This window comes from Lutra lutra, chromosome 8 (genome assembly GCF_902655055.1).
Source record: "Lutra lutra chromosome 8, mLutLut1.2, whole genome shotgun sequence".
NCBI classification, from domain to species: domain Eukaryota; kingdom Metazoa; phylum Chordata; class Mammalia; order Carnivora; family Mustelidae; genus Lutra; species Lutra lutra.
The window spans coordinates 140,174,154-140,191,719 of NC_062285.1; the positions used below are offsets into that span (position 1 = coordinate 140,174,154).

The 17,566-nt window shown below is 59.4% G+C and overlaps 1 protein-coding gene across 3 annotated transcripts in view; it reads left to right on the forward strand.

The window, feature by feature from the left end:
- The window catches only part of ARHGAP8 (Rho GTPase activating protein 8), a 58,395-nt gene that overhangs the window by 24,885 nt on the left and 15,944 nt on the right, over positions 1-17,566 (forward strand). For all 3 annotated transcript variants that reach the window (XM_047742082.1, XM_047742084.1, XM_047742083.1), the window contains exons 4-8: positions 3,569-3,656; positions 7,064-7,195; positions 11,533-11,619; positions 14,567-14,665; positions 15,788-15,898. In XM_047742082.1, coding sequence (XP_047598038.1) covers positions 3,569-3,656; positions 7,064-7,195; positions 11,533-11,619; positions 14,567-14,665; positions 15,788-15,898 — 517 coding nt within the window. The remainder of the gene's footprint in view (positions 1-3,568; positions 3,657-7,063; positions 7,196-11,532; positions 11,620-14,566; positions 14,666-15,787; positions 15,899-17,566) is intronic.

Genomic DNA, 17,566 nt, shown 5'->3' on the forward strand with positions numbered 1-17,566 from the left:
AGCTGGGAACCCCGCCCCGACGGGCTTCAGCTTCCTCTTCTGTAAATGGAACAGCACACCTGGAGACACCCCCCATCTGGCCCGTGGAAACGGGTCACATTTATTGAGCACTTACTGTGTGCCACTGCCATGCCAAGATTTTATTGAAGTTACTGTCTCAGTGCTTCCCAGCCAGTGTTATTTTTTTAAAAGATTTATTTACTTATTTGAGAGAGAGAGTGGGGACGTGGGGGAGGGAGACGGAGACAGAATCTGAAGCAGTCTCTGCGTTGAGCATGGAACCTGATGCGGGACTCGATCTCATGACCCTGAGATCATGCCCTGAGCCAAAACCAAGAGTCGGATGCTCAACCGACACAGCCCTCTGGGCACCCCTTCCCAGCCACGTTGCCCTTCCCAGGGCAGCCCAGGCCTGCCCTGCAGGGCAGCAGAGAGGCTGGCTTGGGACTGCCCCGCTGGGAGGGGACAAGGATCCCAGGGCCCGGGCTGTCCTCCCTCTCTCCTTTTCCACAAGTCCAGTCTGCCCGCTGCCACACTCGCCGTAAGCTTTACAAGTCTGTCCATCTGCATAATGCTGGGATGTTAGCTTAGGGGACATTTAGAAATCGGGGGATGTGGAAAGATTACACTAAGTGAGGTTGCCATTTTGGTTTTGAGGGGAGTGAAAACCCTTCACTGGTGGCCTAACACCATGCGAATTGATGAACTATGCAAACAGTAGGTGCACAATAAGTGTTTATGCCGTGAAGGAGTGAACAAGTCAGCACTTTATATGAGCGGGATGAGAAGGGACTGGGCTAGTCATGGGCGCTAGGCTCCCAGGCCCCCTCCACGCCCCCTCCACGCCCCTGCCTGTGACTCGCTCGTGCTGGGCTCTGTCCGGGGACGTGCCTCTCCCTCGTTTGCAGATGGTGGCTGGATGGGGCTTACAGCTGGTCAGTGCCCCTCACGCCCCATCGCTGGCTGAACGGAGTCCACACTCTTCAGGGGGAATCCGTCCCTCTGACCCCGGCCTGCCTTGTCTCTGCACACCCTCGACCCTCTGGGCCCGCTGACCAGAGCTGAGGTGGTGTGTCCCCTCGCCTGGCCAGCACAGCATCTGTCAGCAGCCATGGGTCTGGGGGCGTGGACAGGCCACGAGCCCCTCAGCCCGCCATTGGCAAATCGGCAAAGCAGAGAAGGGAGGGAAGCAGGGCCTGTGGTCTGAGGAGGGCAGGGCGCTGGTGTCTGATGGAGACCTGCTATGTCCTGGCCTTGCCCAGAAGGTTGACATTCCTGAACACTGGGTCCCGGGGTGGCCTTGCTGGGCCCTTGTGGCAGGGCATGTGCTCCCCACATCTGTCCCTTTTCCTCTCTGAGGCTTTGCCGTGCCGGCACTGAGTTCTGTGCTCCTGACTGTCTTGCACAGTTGTGGGCTGTGGACATTCTGCTTGCTGCCTCTTTCCAGCCCCGACAGTGCCTGACCGTGGCCCCCCAGGATGCTGAGTGGGTCTTGGCTGGGCAGCTTTGGTGGTGGAAGCTCCCTCTTCCTTGGGATCTGCTGGCCTGGGCAGCTGCTCCTCCTTCTGGCCCCGCATCCGCTCCAGGCCATCATCCCTCTGCACTGGGGACCCTCCATCCTGGACGGGCTCAGCCCTCCCCCAAGGCTGCACCCTGTGCACCCCTCAGCCCCGCCCACCCCGTGTATTCACGGACTGGCTCTGCCTCCTGTGTCCCCCACAAATGGCCTGGCAGCCCAGGCCAGCTCTGGGGGCCCCTCTCCAGTCGTGGAGGTCACTGGCCCCCACCTCCTTACTCCCTCCCACATGTGGTCTCTGCTTGGGACGCCCTGCTCCAGGCCCCCCTCCACCAGCAGCCGATGGGCCTTCAGAGCGACCCGTCAGATGGTGTCCCTTACTTCCCTCCTCACCGGCTCCACAGTGTCAGCAGGATAAAGTCAGTCCCTCACTCTCCTCATCCCTGTGGCCTTGACCTCTCCTTCTACCATCATTTCCCAAGACAGCCTGCAGCCCGCGGTGGCGCGTCTGTGTCAGACCCGTGCTGTTCTCGGCCCATCAGGGTGGCCCGTGAGCTGACGTCCGCTCTGCCCTCAGCAAGGCCTTGCCTGCAGCCCCAGTTCCTGCTTCATCATCCCTTTCTGGAGCTTGGCCTCCGCGTCTCTGGCCTGCTGGGTGTGGTGGCCCCCCCAACAGCCCTGTCCCGCCCTGCTCTGGCATGGTCGGCGTGGCAGGGGCGCAGGGTCGCGTGACACGGTGGGGTAAATGGCGTGTCTGGTCTTTGTCTCTGATTCTTGGGAAGTAGCCTCTGAGTCCCGGACATTTCCCAAGTGTCAGGAGCATCTGTTTATGCCAGAGAGGAGGCTCACAGCGGGCCCCGGCTCATGTGAGCTGCCAAGATAGCTCCGGACGGGGCTGCTGAGCCAGAAGGACCAACCGGGATCAGAGGCCCGAGCTTTGTGACCTCCAGCGGCTGGAGACTGCCTTCAGTCCGCTGCCGGGCGTCCGATCTGCACTGATCACTGATCAACCGCGTATGGACTGAGTCACAGCTCTGTCCGCCGCACCCCTGTGGTGAAACCAGTAAGGACTCCGGGGCCCCAGGCCCGGGTGGTGGTGGTGACGCAGCCGTCCCGGGTGTGCAGGTAGGGCAAGCCACGAGTGTGCACGTGGGTGTGCACGTGCGGACATATGTGCGAGCGAGTGTGTCTGTGCAGTCCCGACTAGCTCCAGTCAGAGCTGGGGCGCTGGGAAAGCACTGCTCTCATCTTTTCTCATTTTAAGCAAATCCCTGAAAACGGCTGTAAATACTTCTTTGTGATGACAGCGAGTTTAAAGTGGTGTAATTTCTAGAAGGGAACCTGCTTTCTTCAGGTTCTAGAATCCATCTCTCAGCTGATCAGTGACAGGTGATTGGACTTAGTTTGAGGCCAGGCGTGGGCAGCGGGCCTGCGTGCTGGGGACACAGATGATCAGACGGGCACCGGCCCTTGGGGAGCACTCCCCCTTCGCGCTGTCCCATGTGTGGTGAGGACCACTGTGTCAGCAGAGTCACAGGGTCCCCTGGGCCACGCCAGTGGCAGCACCGAGCACCAGGACTCCTGTTCACAGTCCAGGGGAGACTGTCCCCCAGGCCACCCCAGCCTTCTCCAGGGCCTGGAGTCCTGGGGGTGTCGGGGACGCTTGAATTCTATGGGGAGGAGGCAGCGGACCTGGTGGCTGGACCCCAGGGGTGAGGCCAGGTGCATCTAGGTTCCAGCCCAGGTGCCCTCCGTCCGCCGAGCCGCTGTGCACCGGTGACTCATCCCTCCAGGCCCCACTGCCATTTGTAAAGGGAAGTGAGTGCCCCTGCATGCGGGCTGGCGGCGAACCTGGGTCTGACTGATGCACGCAGGGCGTCGTGTAGCAGACGCTCATCCAGGTGCTGTCTTTGCTCGCTGCTGGCCGCCTGGGCCTCTTAGGTCAGGTGGGGCTGCTCGGGAGGCTTCTGTTTCCCGTCAACGTCTGGGGCTGCCCCAGGAGAAGGCGGCCCTAGGTGCTGGTGGGGCTCATGCCTGTGTCTGCTTCTGCAGGGGACGACCACTTCGGGAGACGTGTCATCATCTTCAGCTGTTGCCGGATGCCCCCCTCCCACGAGCTCAACCATAGGCGTCTGCTGGAGTAAGTCCCATGGGTGCCTGTGTGCATGCATGCCCTTCTGTGTGTGTGTGTGGTCCCCTTGTGTGCACGCGCACACACACACACCACCCGTACCCTGTGCACACACACACACACACACACACACACCACCTCCCACCCCTGTGCGCACACACACACCATCCCCCATCCCCGTGCACACACACCACCCCATCCCCCCCACACACCACCCGCACCCCTGTGCAGACACACACCACCCCCATTCCCCCCAACACCACCTGCACCCCTGTGCACACACACACACCACCCCCATTTCTCCCACACACATACCACCCGCACCCCCGTGCGCACACACACACCATCCCCCACCCCCGTGCACACACACACACTCACCCATGCACACACGCTCCTCTCCCTCACCGTTAGCATGAGTGGATGCTCAGGGTTAAAGGCTCATCAATGTAGGTCGACTCGCAGGTCCCCAGGTGGATGTCGTATCTTTTTCCAGGTCTCCAAAGCCACCTGCGGGACTTAAGGCTCTTCTCAGCCCAGGGTGGCTTTAGGTCCACAGTCTGAAGCTCTGAGCCCAGCCCCAGGGGCCCTTTCAGACCTCCCTCCCACATGGACCCCCGCCCTCTGCGTCTGCTTCTCCCCTGCTCAGAAGGAAGGCCATCCACGTAGCTGCATGCGGCCTTGGCCGCTGTCACCCGCCTCTTTCCTGTCCGTTGCCACTGGCATCTGCACACTCCATGTGCTGGCCGTGCTGCCTCCGACGCCTGCTTCCTGGCAGGAGCCCGCGAGCCTCGTGAGAGGTGCTGGGAGGGTTGGCGCGTCCTGACGGCAGCCCCAGTGTTGCTCGCATTCCCAGTTCTGACCACTCCAGCTGGCCCGCTTCTCCACCCAGCGCGCAGTGCTGAGGGGCCGTGCCCTGGAGCCCCCAGCTCTAGGGAAAGTGTGAGCGGGTCCCAGAAGCAATTGAGAGTCTGTGGGTAGTGGTTCTGTGAGAATCCCCTTGACCGGAACCTCCGATCTGGTCTGCGAAAGGGTCTTCTGACAGCAGTGGGAGATACAGTGTGACCGCAGGAACCCTGCTGGCCCCAGGGGCTCAGGAGTCTCGAGCCAGCGCTGCTGCTGCTGTGGGGCGAGATCTGCCATGGAGTCCACAAGGAGCGCCTGCATCGTGGCACACTGGCCCCTCCAGCATGCTTGCACATGGGGGGCACACAGAGAGGGGGTCCTGGGTCAGGGAGAGCTCCCGTCTGGGGTCCTCCAAGTTTAACATGGTCCCTTGCAGATTATTCCTTCTGTGGCTTTACAAACCCGTGACCTGCAGGTCAGCTGTCGCTGAAGGCCCACTGCTGGCCTGGGAGGTGTTTAGGATTTGTTTCCTTGTAAAGACAGAAGAACCCCGGACAGACAGAGAGCAGGAGGTTGCAGGAGGCAGGGTAATTAACTCATTCACGGCTGTGGGCTTGCTTTTGGGCCACGACAACCTTCGGGAGCTGGATGGCAGCGGTGGTTGCACAACATCATGCGTGTACTCAGTGTCACTGAATTGTGCGTTTTAAAATGGTTAATGCTATGTTATAAATTTCGTCTCAATTCAAAAGAACAAAAAACATAAAACAAAAAAACCTACCTCTGATAGCAATGGGTACATGGTGTTTTCTCTTGTGCCACCTCAGAGACCTTCACTACCAGAAGGAAGTGGCCAGCACAGCCTCTGTGGACAGTTGAGTAGGTTGTTCACTGCACGAGGGAGGCACCATGATGGGCTGCCATCCAGCTGCCACTCCTCTCACCCAGCGCTGGAGGGTATCTATGCAGAGGAAGGAGCGCCTTTTTCTGACTTACTCCAAGGTGCCCCGTGGGCTTCTTGGTCTTGCTAGGAAAAGCGCCCAGGCTGTCTCTTCCATGTCTCCATGGAAAACATTGCCACCACACACACCACCCTCCCTCTCCCTGTCCAAGCAGTAGCTTTCTTGTGGCCAGATGTGCGCTCCTATTTTTGCAGTGAGTGAAGAAATAAGTCCATGTCTTTGAAGCTCAACCAGTAATTTAGTTAATGACTTCCTGCGCCAAGCACGCTGCACAGCAGATGTACCCCGACAGGGAGAGAGCTCGGCGCACTCGCGGGAAGGACTGGGGAGCGCGCTGGGCCAGGGAAGGGTGCCTGCTTGCACGGAAGTGCCCATGTGTCCCGCGTGGATGAGTGAGCCGACGTAGACGTTCCCCTGGTCTCCTCTCCCGAGAGTTGAGAAACGCAAGGGCGACCATCTGCAGAAATGAGGGATTCTGGGCAGTGCGGGTGCTCTGTGGACTTAGAGACCTCAGCCTGGCTTCTGCCTGTGAGGGGGACAGAAGGACAGCCTTAGTGACGGCTGCCCCAGGGGCTTAGTCCAAGCAGTGTTTGAGCAAGTGTCCTGGAGAGTGGGCACTGGGGCTGCCTCCCCAACAGATAAGCCCAAACCTCGGACACATCAGGCCAGCTTTGCTTCATGTTTATGCATTGGAGACGAGGGACATCGGAGAGGTCCTCTTGCAGGTGGCTGGATGAGGCTTGGGGCTGGAAGCGATCGTGGAGTTTTGGGGACTTGTACTGTGGTGTGTGGCCACGAGACAGAACAAGCAGAGTCATTCTCCTCTAGGGTGACGAGAAAAAACGGTCGGAGCTAATCTGGAAGGTGGGAATTGCCTGCTCCTAGAGACACATCAGAATGGCAGGGTTCCATCCTGGGTTCAAATCCCGGCGTGGCCTCTCTTACCCCCCGGGGCTGCTAAACTCATCCCTGCATATGGAGTGAGTGAAATAAATTTATTCTTTCAGCTGGAAGGCCGAAACCAAGGTGTTGGCGGGGCCGTTCCTCCCCTCCAGGAGAGGAACCTTGCCCCTCACGTCGGCCGGCTGGCAGTAGACCTTCCCCTCCTGGGCAGGGGCCTCCGTCACTCTCCGCTCTGCCTCTCTCTTCTCAGACACAGCTGCCTTCTATGATTTCCCCTTTTATCTGTCCTCTCGGGACATGTGGGGCATGTTGAGTGCCCGCCCAGATCATCTAGGAGAAACTCTCCCTCGAAAGAGTCTTACCTTAGTCACAGCTGCAAAGACCCTTTTCCGAGTCAGGTCACGTTCATGGGCTCAGACATTTGCCGTCGATGTCTCTTCTGGGCCATTTTTGGGCCTGTCACGTCCCCTTGCTAGCTGTGTGACCGTGACCCCCAGGGCTCAACCTCTCTGAGCCACCTCTAACAAAAGGGGGTGGGGCCCCTTGCAGGTGGGTTCCCGGGGGCCCTGAATGGGTGCCCCTGTGATCTGGGGTGCTGGGTGCTGGCACCCAATGGGTGACCATGGCTTCTGTTCTGGGGAAAGTGTCCTTGGTTTTGGTGACAGTGAGAGGTGATTTTCGAAACCGGGTCTTGTGCTTGATGCCCAGGTACTTGAAGTACACGCTGGACCAGTACGTGGAGAGTGATTACACTGTCGTCTACTTCCATTACGGGCTGAACAGCCGGAACAAGCCGTCGCTGGGCTGGCTGCAGAGTGCCTACAAGGGGTTTGACAGGAGGTGTGTGCACCCGAGCCCTCGGGTGGGGGTGGGGGCGGGTTTCAGGGTCCCACTGTGGGAGGGGCCAGGGGACTAGGAGGGGTCCAGGCTGTGCCACAGGAGGTAGGGAACTGGGCTGAAGGAGCTGGGGTGCGTGGGGTCACCTCCTCTCGGCAGGGCCTCTAACCTGCTTCCTCATCAAGGGGGCAGGGCCGGCCAGACAGTCAACATTTTGGCTTCGCCGGCCCTCAGATTTCCTTTTTTTTTTCTCTTTTAATTTTTAAAAATTTTTTGAAGACTTTGTGTGTTTATTTGACAGAGAGAGACCGCGAAAGAGGGAACACAAGCAGGGGAGTGGGAGAGGGAGAAGGGGGCTTCCTGCAGAGCAGGAGCCCAATATGGGGGTCGATCCCAGGACCCTGGAATCACGACCTGAGCTAAAGGCAGAGGCTTAATGACTGAGCCCCCCACGTGCCCCATTGGGGCCTCAGATTTCTGTTGAAACCGCTCGGTTCTGCCGTGCAGCATGAGGACAGCCCCAGATAATACACGCACACAGACGCGGAACCGGGTTCTAGGAAAACTTGACTGATGGACACCAGATTGTGAATGTCAAGTCATTTTCACATACCACAAACTGTTACTCTTCTCATTTTCTCCGACAATTAACTGTGGAAAGCCGTTCTCAGCTTGCAGCCTGTGCAAAAGTTGGGGGCCTGCCGGATGTGGCCCGTGTACTCTAGATGGCCGACCCCCGTCTAAGAAATGCGGCAAAGAAACACAACCGCGTGGCTGTCTTCCAGATGCCCTTTGTGCTTTCTCCGCACTTTACAGCATGCACAGGGCCTTCTGGTGTCTCTTTTGGAGAGGTGGGCGGCGTGCTGGGCAGGTGAGGACACACAGGTCCCAGAGGGCAGGTGTCTCTCCCTGTACCCCTCACCTGGTGTGTGGCAGGGCTGGGACCCACCTGAGACCCTGTCTCCCTGTCCCACCCGATGCTCCGCACCACTTGGGAACAGCATGGAACTGGGGGATTTTTTTCTTGAACGACGTCTTGCGTAACAGTCGATTTCGGAGTGTGTTTGGCTAATGGGCTGCACTCTTGGGCCTTCGTGTGGGTCTCCTGGAATCCTCTGGGTGTTCCTTCTCAAAGGCCCATCGTACCTCTGATGCTTTGAGTGGGTGGGATGCTGGCCAGCAGTGCCTGATCTCCCAGAGCCTGCCACCTGTCCTTTGGATCCTGCTGTCATCATCTGTGACTCTTTGGTGGAGTTTCTTGCCTTTCTGTGCTGTGTCTTAGGGAAAGGATTATTGCGTACTTTGCCGTCATTTACTTGACACTGTGTGCCAGGCCCTGCAGGGGAGCTGGAGGCAGCCGGGCCTCAGCAGTGGCCCCTCCCCCATGAAGCTCTCCTGGATTGTCCCTGGACAATCAACAGCCCCTTCCCTGTGGCCTCGCTGTCCCTGACCAGACAGGGCAGCTGCAGAGTGGCGTGTTTGTGCCCCCCGCGCCCGGCTGCAGCACCCCCAACCCATCTCTTTGTCCCCTGCTTGTAGGAAAAGGTCTGCCTGGGGCAGGGTCTCAGTCAGTGGTGGAGGAGCCAGGTGGGGCCGAGAGTGAGTGCTGGTGTTCAGGCTGGGGCAGTCAGAGAGGCCAGCTGGAGGAGGTGGCCTCTGAGCGGCCCCTGGAGGGATGGGCAGGGTGTTGCTAAGTGGCTGACCTGAGGAAGAGTGAGGGGTGCTGAGGCTTCGTGGTGGGAGGGCCGGCCTGGGGGATTCAGCTGGGGAACGGAGGGAGTGGAGGGAAGTGGCCAAGGGCAGGGCGTGTGCTGAAGACGCCAGACTTGGTTTAGGAGGCAATGGGGAGCCATGGAAAGTGCTTGAGGAGAAGTGAATGACATGTTCAAAGTGGCCTTTTCCGGGCGCCTGGGTGGCTCAGTGGGTTAAGCCGCTGCCTTCGTCTCAGGTCATGATCTCAGGGTCCTGGGATCGGGTCCCGCATCGGGCTCTCTGCTCAGCAGGGAGCCTGCTTCCTCCTCTCTCTGCTTGCCTGTCTACTTGTGATCTCTGTCAAATAAATAAATAAAATCTTTAAAAAAAAAAAAAAAAAAGTGGCCTTTTCCAGAAGCTCAGGCCGACAGGAGGACATGATAGGTACCCCTCTGTTGAGCCGATACGGATCAATTATCAAATGGAAGGAGGCACACGTGTCTCCTACTTCTCACAAAGGTGGACCAGGAGGTGGTCCTGGATATAGGTAGGATTATAGACCTTGGCTCAGTGGGATAGAAAAGGACAGTTACTCTAGGCATCAAAACCAGCAGTGGAGTGTCTGCTGGGATAGTGAGTTCCCCGTCACCGGAGGTATGCAAGTGGAGCTCCAGATGCAGTCCAGTGAGATTTATACCACAAGGGTTTTCTGCCTGCTCTCGCTGCACCCTGGTGGGTGTCCTGCATTCTTTTCCTCTTGGCTGTTGACTCCTCGTTCTCTGGAGTGTTCTGCTGGGCTGTTCCTTTTAAGGAACCAGTCCACACATGTGCTGGACCCCCTTCCGGGAAGCCACCTCCACGTCAGGAGTGACTCAGCGGCAGTGCTCGGGGACCCTGGACCACCCACAAGTCGCTGCGGCCCCCTCCCTCCACCGAGAGCCTTTCTCTTTGTAATTAGTTAGTATTTCCTTGGGAGATACTTTGCTCCTTATTGAAGCGTCGCGTCCTGGTCTTAGCCTCCATTGCTCGTTCTCGGCCCGGTGAGAACTCTGAGGGGGCTGGGGGTGCCGAACGGTGCTGGGAAGTACTGGCAGTTTACCCTAAGGAAGAGCATACACTTCCGGCTTGCTTACATCCGTGTGGACTTGAGAGTTCCTGTTTCGTTCAGTGGGTTCTAGTCCATGACCTTGTTTAATCAGATTCAAATGCGGCCGCGTGGGTGCCCTTCCTGTGACCCTCAGAGGCGTCCCGTCGCGCCGAGTGAGCCCTGCCCTTCCGGAATCGAGCACCAGCGTGGCTCCATGCACATGTCACCGGGCCCTCAGCCCACCCTGGGGTCTGCCGTTTCTCTAGGGGCCCTGGTTCCGCTCAGTGCAGAGTCCAGGGCCGGGGTCCGGAAGGAGTGTGCTCGTTGCTTTCGGGGGCATTGGCTCCCAGGCCCTGTGCATGGACAGTTGGGGTGTTGTTCGCACGTCTCCGTTTCTGCCAGGGACCGTGCGCTCACCCTGGTGCCTACAGCCGTCCTGCCCAGCAGGGCTCCTCTGACTTTCTCTCTCTCCACATCTGTCCCATCCCCTCTGCCAGTGAGGACCTGCCCGTGCCTCCCTTACTGACTTGCTTACCCGTCCGTCGCCCAGCATCTGACTTCGCTCACTTGCTGGTCGTGTTACCTTCTCAGGCCACCCCACCACTGTGCACCCCCTTCCCGTCCCAGTGTGTCCCCGTGAGGAAGCCCTGCTCACACACCCGGCCTCCAGTCACCTCCCTTGTCCTCTGCCCCTCCCCCCCCCCCTCTGGGGCTGGCCTGGCGGCAGCCTGGTTCACATGTGATGACTAGCTCTTGGGGGACGTGGGCCGATCTCAAGCCACCGTGGCCAGCTTCAGGGTCCCAGAGTGTCGCCACTGGACACAGAGTTGGGGCGGCACTCAGTGTGGACTTACTAGACTTACTCAGATGCAGCAGACAAATAGCGTCACGGGCACAGGAAGGAGTCAACATAGTAAAATAACAAAGTGATGAGTTTTGAACATTTATTACCTCAGTGCTTAATATGATTTATTTATTATGTGTTTATGCTATTTAATTTGTTTTTCACAACTGGGTCCCCAGATGCCTGAAATTCTGACCATCCATCGGCTCTTGTGAGGGGGTGAGAGCTGGCCAGAGTCCCCCTGGCGGACCCCACGCCCCTCCCCTCACACAATGCCAGGCGGGGACACGACCACCCTGCCCGCCCCCTGCTGCCTCCACCCCGGCTGGTGCCAACCTCCTGGGCCCAGCCTCATGGCCTTGGACTGAATTATTCTGGAATGAGGGGAGCAAGTGAGCTAAGTAGCTCCCTGTTTTTAAGTGGGTGCCCTATACCCTACAGTGTCATGAACAGCTCAGCGAGCCCCCCGCCTCCCAGTGTGGGCAAGTGCCCAGAAGTAGGGACGCTGCTCCTGCAGACTGTAAGGTGTGCCGTGCATGCCGGGCGGCGGAGGCGAACAGGCGGTCCTGATTCTCTCCTTCGACTTGGGGCTCAGTGTGCTTGAACCAGTTGCATGGACAGAGCCCAGGTTCTGAGGCTCCTGGTTAGGCTTCGAGGTTACTCAGCTTCGGGTGTTGGGCGTGTCGCTCTGCAGTCCCCTCACGCTTCCCTCCTTAGGTACAAGAAGAACTTGAAGGCGCTGTACGTCGTGCACCCCACCAACTTCATCAAGGTCCTGTGGACCATCTTCAAACCGCTCATCAGGTACGCGGCGTTCTCAGCGAGAACCTCACGGGGGTGGGAGGCTGCATCCCGCAGGTTCGGGGCGGCGGCAGGCGGGAGGCGGCTCTTCCTAGGTGGCCTCGTGGAGGTCTCCTCTCCGGGGCATCCACGTGTGTGGTCTACGCCGTCCACCCGTGGCTGTGGCGGGTCACGGGCTGACGGTCATGAATAGGAACACAGACTCTCCACTGGTGACCTTTGCATCTGGTGTTTTGAACCCCACCCTGGCCTGAGCACCTCCTTTCTGCACCTGTGTCGGGGGTCCTCAAGGCCAGCTCAGGTTGGGTGGGGCCACTACAAGGACTCACAAAACTCAGACCAGCACTCCTTCCAGAGAGCGTGGCCCATGGGGCCCTGCAGGGCGCCGGGGAGGGGTCGGATGTGGCTCCTGGGTCTGCAGGCTCCACTTGGAGAATTTCTGGAATCGGGGACTTGAGTCTGCTCCCGTTTACCACAGGAGAGACCTCCGTGGCCGGAGAATTCCCCGCCTGTTTTCCCACGGCCTGCCCCTCCCGCCGCCACAGTCCCCCGCCTGCTGGGGAGGTGGGAATCTGTCCGTCTGTCCCCTTGCTTAACCAGGACCAGCCCACGGGTGCTGCACTTGACATAGTGAGAAGCCCGTGCTGGTGATGCAACCGCCTGAGAAGACAGTTCAGATGTTCTTCTGCTCGTTGGCTGTGTCGTTCGGCTTAGCAAAGCTCTCAGAGTTCTAGAAACCTCTCTGAGTTCTTGGGGAAATAATCATCCCTCCCACTCTGCCACACGGCCGCCCGGACGCTGGAGTGGTTCTGGAGCTCGGGCTCGTCTCAGCCCTGCCTCCGGTCACCCGGTGTTCTGGGCGGGAGGTACAGCCTCTCTCTGCCTTAAGTCTCCCGTGCGGCTGGCGGTGCCACGCAGTCATTCTGTCTTTGCGGGAGTTGGTTGACCGGGTCCTGCCAGTGCTCAGAAGCCGGCCTGCGGGGCGCTAGCTGATCTCAGTGCTGGCTGCTGACGTTGCTTTAAGAAAAAATAATTTTTTTTTAAAAAACATTTATTTATTTATTTGACAGAGAGGCAAGTAGGCAGAGAAGCAGACAGAGAGGAGAAAGCAGGCACCCCACTGAACAGAGAGCCTGATGTGGGGCTCGATCCCAGGACCCTGGGATCATGACCTGAGCCGAAGGCAGAGGCTTTAACCCACCGAGCCACCCAGGCGCCCCTAAAAAAATTTTCATATCTTTTCGTGATTCATTTATCACAACTTCTCATACACCTTACGTGCATAGCACCCGAAACGATCCCATGTCTTCTCCCTCTTCCAAAGGAGAGGAGGTTGCTACTCAGAGAGGTTAAGTCCCGGCTCAGTGGGGTTTCCAGCTCAACCCTGTGTGGTTCTGCCACTTACCCTGCCTCAGGCATGGCCATACAGTGGGGCCAGGAGAGAACCTCAGGAATCAGGGCTGGAGGCGCTGGGGTCAGGACTGGGTTCTGCCACCTGTTGGCTGTGTGGCTTCAGGCAGCCGCGTGACCTCTCTGAGCCCTCGAGTCCTCATTTGGAAGTGAAGCGGATCAGCACAGAGGCCCTCCAGTGCCCAAGAACCAAAAGAATGTCCACGGGCCCCTCCTGATTCTGACCCTCGGGGGGTGGGGCCCGGAGCTTGCCCACACACCTCCATTGCCGTCCCCCAGAGTGCACTGCCCTGAGGCTTTTCCGGGGTATCAGTGGCAAGAAACAGGGTTCTGCTTGTATCTGGCCTCCAGACCTCCAGGGCCTGGTGACCAGCAAATGCCTGGCTGCTGGAGGGGGTCAGGCAGCGGAAACACGGCGAATGTTGGAGGGTGTTCCTGCGTGGGCAGGGGCTGGCCTCAGAGGCCTCCCTGCACCTCAGAAGCTGACCTCTCTGTCCCCCCACAGCCCAGCCGTGCATGCGGAGTGGCCTGGACCCCCTCTGCCCCCAAGAGCACAGGTTCTCGACGTCTGCCCGGCCACGGGCCTGGGGTTATGGTTGACGACTCAGTGTCATGCCCTCGACAATCTGTTCAGAGGACACATATTGTGTTGAGCGTTCTAGCCACACACACAAAGCCACGGGACGCGAGGAACACTTTGTAGACGATGGACCAGCTCATTGCCGTGATGGTGGTGACAGCATCACAGCGTATGCACGTGTCCCACCTCCCCATGTCACGCCTACAAAGTCCGTCTGGCTCTATGGGTGCCGGCGACCGTCCAGCAGAGCCGTGACCAGGAGCTAGGCGGGCAGCGGTCCTTTACCAGGGGCAGGTGTGGGGCAGGGTGTGGGGCCCCTCACCCGCCAGATCCTGTTCCTGTCCTCGCTCCGCAGCTTGGGGAGCAGGCTCATTGGTAACAGCAGTCCCAGGTGGTATGTACTGGGTGTAGACGGCATACGTCTTCCCAGACAGTCCCGCTCAGAGGGAGAACCCGTTCCCGCGGGGGAGGCTGAGGCCCTGAGAGGCGGGGAAGCAGACTCGGCTGGGGCTTGTCCCCATGGTGGTGCTCACCCCCAGCTGGCCTCCCGGGTGACACCATCCTGGAGAGAGGGCAGACAGTGCCTTGTGTGCTCCCTGCCCCGCCCCGGGACCCTTGCAGAGAGGGGGTGCCCAAGCAGGAAGACGCCCCAAACCGCAGGCTCTCCCGGCCCCGGCCCCTCCCTGTCCTCGCCCGAGTGTGCAGACTCATGGCAGAGTTAAGCTGGAGGCAGGTCTTTATTTTCATGCAGATGAGACGCTGCAGTGTCCGCGCCTCTGGTTCTCAGGAAAGCGGCAGATCTGCAGACGCGCCTCCGCTTCTGTTGTGTCCCTGTTTCCACTGGAGTCAGCACTTACCGTCTCTCGTCTCTCGGCGCAAGACGTGCCCGCGTTGCTCTCCCCGCCCCCGGCCCGGCCTCCTGGGCTCATCGTCCTTCTTCTCCTGCTTCTAATTTTTCAGTCATAAGTTTGGGAAAAAAGTCGTCTATCTCAATGGCTTGAGTGAGCTCCGCGAACACCTCAAGTACGACCAGCTGATCGTCCCCCCGGAGGTTCTGCGGTGAGTTGGACCCGTTCCGAGAGGTGTGGAAACACCCTGGGAATCCCACGGGCCTCGGTCCCCCCCCCATAGCGTGGAAGGCTGCGCCTCCAAACACGTGCTCAGGGATCCGGCCCCGAAACGCATGGCATCAGCAGGGATGCTAACTGCTGACTCAGGGAGCCGAGCTGCCGCGGGCTGTGCGGGCTGTGCCGGCGGATGCCAGGCCCTTCCCGCGCCCCCGGGGGGCACTGATTTAAAAATACAAGCCGCTGCGGTAACTGCTATTCTCTGTCTTGGTGTTTACCGCATTTGCCTTGAGCGGAGAATCAGGGGCATTTCTCAGGCATGTGCATAACGCTGTGTACGGAATGCAATGTTCTCGGGCCTGTCGCAGGTGCTCTGGACGCCAGCCAGCCGGTGGCTTTTGCTGAAAGCCTGTTCGTGTGTCTGCTACTTGAGCTTACATGGCAGCAGGGATCTCTCCCATGGGGTCGGGAGCAGAGGAGGGTGTGCGGTTGGCTGGCACCACAGCACGCAGGGGCAGGTCTTGGAACCCCGGCCCTTTGCATCTCCCTGTCTGGGGCTCCTTGGAGGGAGCAGGACCTTCGCCGAGCTGCACAGGGAGGTGGGGAGGCTTTCAGGGGTGGGGAGATGTTGAGCTGCTCTGGGCGCCAAGTTGCACACCAGAAGCTGGGCACACAGGGCGGTGTGGGGAGTGACCCTGCCCCTGGGTGGTAGGGGCCAGGAGTCCGAGACAACAGCTAGGGAGGGGACTAGGGGCGAGGGGATATCAGGGGAAGAAGTGAGTTTCCCAGGGACCAGTGGCTGGGTCCAGAGGCCGGCGAAGGGTGCTTCCAGCAGAGGGAAGCCTTTGTGTAGACACATGGGTGAAATGTTGGCCTGGGGTTGGGCGGAGAGAGTGGGCATTTGCTGAGGTTTGATTATCCTATGCCTTTGGTGCGAACACCCACAGTAGTGGCGGACAGTGTGTGTGCATGTGTGTGTGCACGTGCACGCACGCGCGTGGGATGGCGGTATGGGCCTGGGCGCAGAAGGACAAGGCATGGGATGGGTCCTGCAGAAGTTCCTGGGGCATCCGGCCCCTGCAAGGTGAGAGCCGTGCTTCCGCTGTGTCCTCAGGTATGATGAAAAGCTCCGGAACCTGCACGAGGGCAGGTCGCCCCCTCCTGCCAAGATGCCACCGCCGCGGCCCCCTCTGCCCACCCAGCAGTTTGGCGTCAGTCTGCAGTAGTAAGTGAGCTGGAAGGTGACCTGCTGGTTTCCTCTGGGGGACCACGGGACACTCGTGTCCCAGGGAGGCTGTCCCCAGGCCTTTATATCCAGCAGTCCCGCTTACCCCTGTGGGGAACCTGAAATGCACTCTTTTCCTGGAGGCAGGAGCGCCTCCTTCCAAGTGCATCCACGTGAATGTGTGCAGGGGACCCAGCGGTGGGCAGGGGACTGGTTCCTGGGGTTCTTGCCCACGTGCAGCAGACCCAGCGGTGGGCAGGGAACAGGTTCTTGGGGTTCTCTCCTGTGTTCGGGGCATCCAGGCCATGGCAGGACGCATGCCACCAGCCTCAAAGTGAAGCACGCTATGTGCTTTGCTTCGGCCAGTGAGGTGGGGCGGCCGTGGGGCAGGGCCCGTCGGGAGGGAGTTTTGGGAGCCAGTTCACCGTCTGCCTTGCAGTGACGGCAGCCGGGTGGCAATGCCAGCCAGCACCCCCGGGTGACCACAATGCACCTCCCATGGCTGCCACTCCAGACGCAGAGCCCGAGTGAGAAAGGAACTTCTGTCAGGTCCAGCGCCTGATTGGGGACTGTTAGTGTCATAGCGTGGTGTGTCCTATCCTTCCTGACTGGTCTCTCCCCTTACCAGCTGCATGACCCTGAAGCCACTCCCCATCTCAGCTCGTTAACTTACTTCTGGAATGGAGGAGCTGGAGGATGTGACCATTAGCATTTCCTTGTAAAGGATTCCGGGCCAACTTCATTGCTTTTGAGACTCACCCAGTGGCCCCTCCTGCAGGAAGTCTTCCCTGATGCTGTTGGTGAAGTATGGGGCCCTCCTGCCTCACCACCATGTCCGACTGGCTGATGGGGAGCCTTCCCACTCCACCGCCTGGCAGGGAGCGCCTGGTCCATCCTGGTGTCCTCTGCTGCTGGCCGTAGGCCAGACGGAGGAGGCGTTTTATCCGATGGCCGTGTGGGACCAAAGCCAGGGTCTGGAGGGTGGTGCTGGCTCCTGGATAGTGGTTTGCTCAGTCACAACCCTTGGTGCGACTTGATGCGATCTGAAAGGTTGAGCATTGGAAACTCTGGATGGTGTCCTGCCAAAGGCGCTGCGGGATCCCCACCTGCCCCCTCGGACTTGCCACTTGCCTCTCCTGAGGCCCCTGGGCATGCGGACTCCTCATCCTCTTCTCGTGGGGGCTGTGGGGCTACAGGAGAGACACGCTGAGGACCCCTCTTTCTTCCTGGCCTGGAGTGAAGGAGGGCTGCTGCGTGTGATGGGAAGAATCACGGCCCCTGGGGACGTCAGTGTCCCTGCGATCATGTCTCCTTACATGGTGACAGAGACTCCGCAGAGGTGATTCAGTGAGGGATCTTGGGACGGGGAGGGACCCTGGTGGGCCCAGGGGCACCACGAGGGTCAGAGTCAGAGGGGAGCCAGGAGCACGGAAGCAGGAGGCTGGAGTGACATCAGGGAATGCAGGTGACCCCGAGGAGATGGAAGAGTTAAGGAACAGGTTCTCCCCTCGAGCCTCTGTACAAAACACAGCCCCATCGACCTGTTTTAGCCTCTGACACCTGCGGAAGGCTAGGACTGTAAGCTCTTGTCGTTCGGAACTGCCATGTCCAGAGTAATTAGTTGCAGCAGCACAGGGAGCTAAGAGCCGGCAGGAAGAAGTGTGTGGG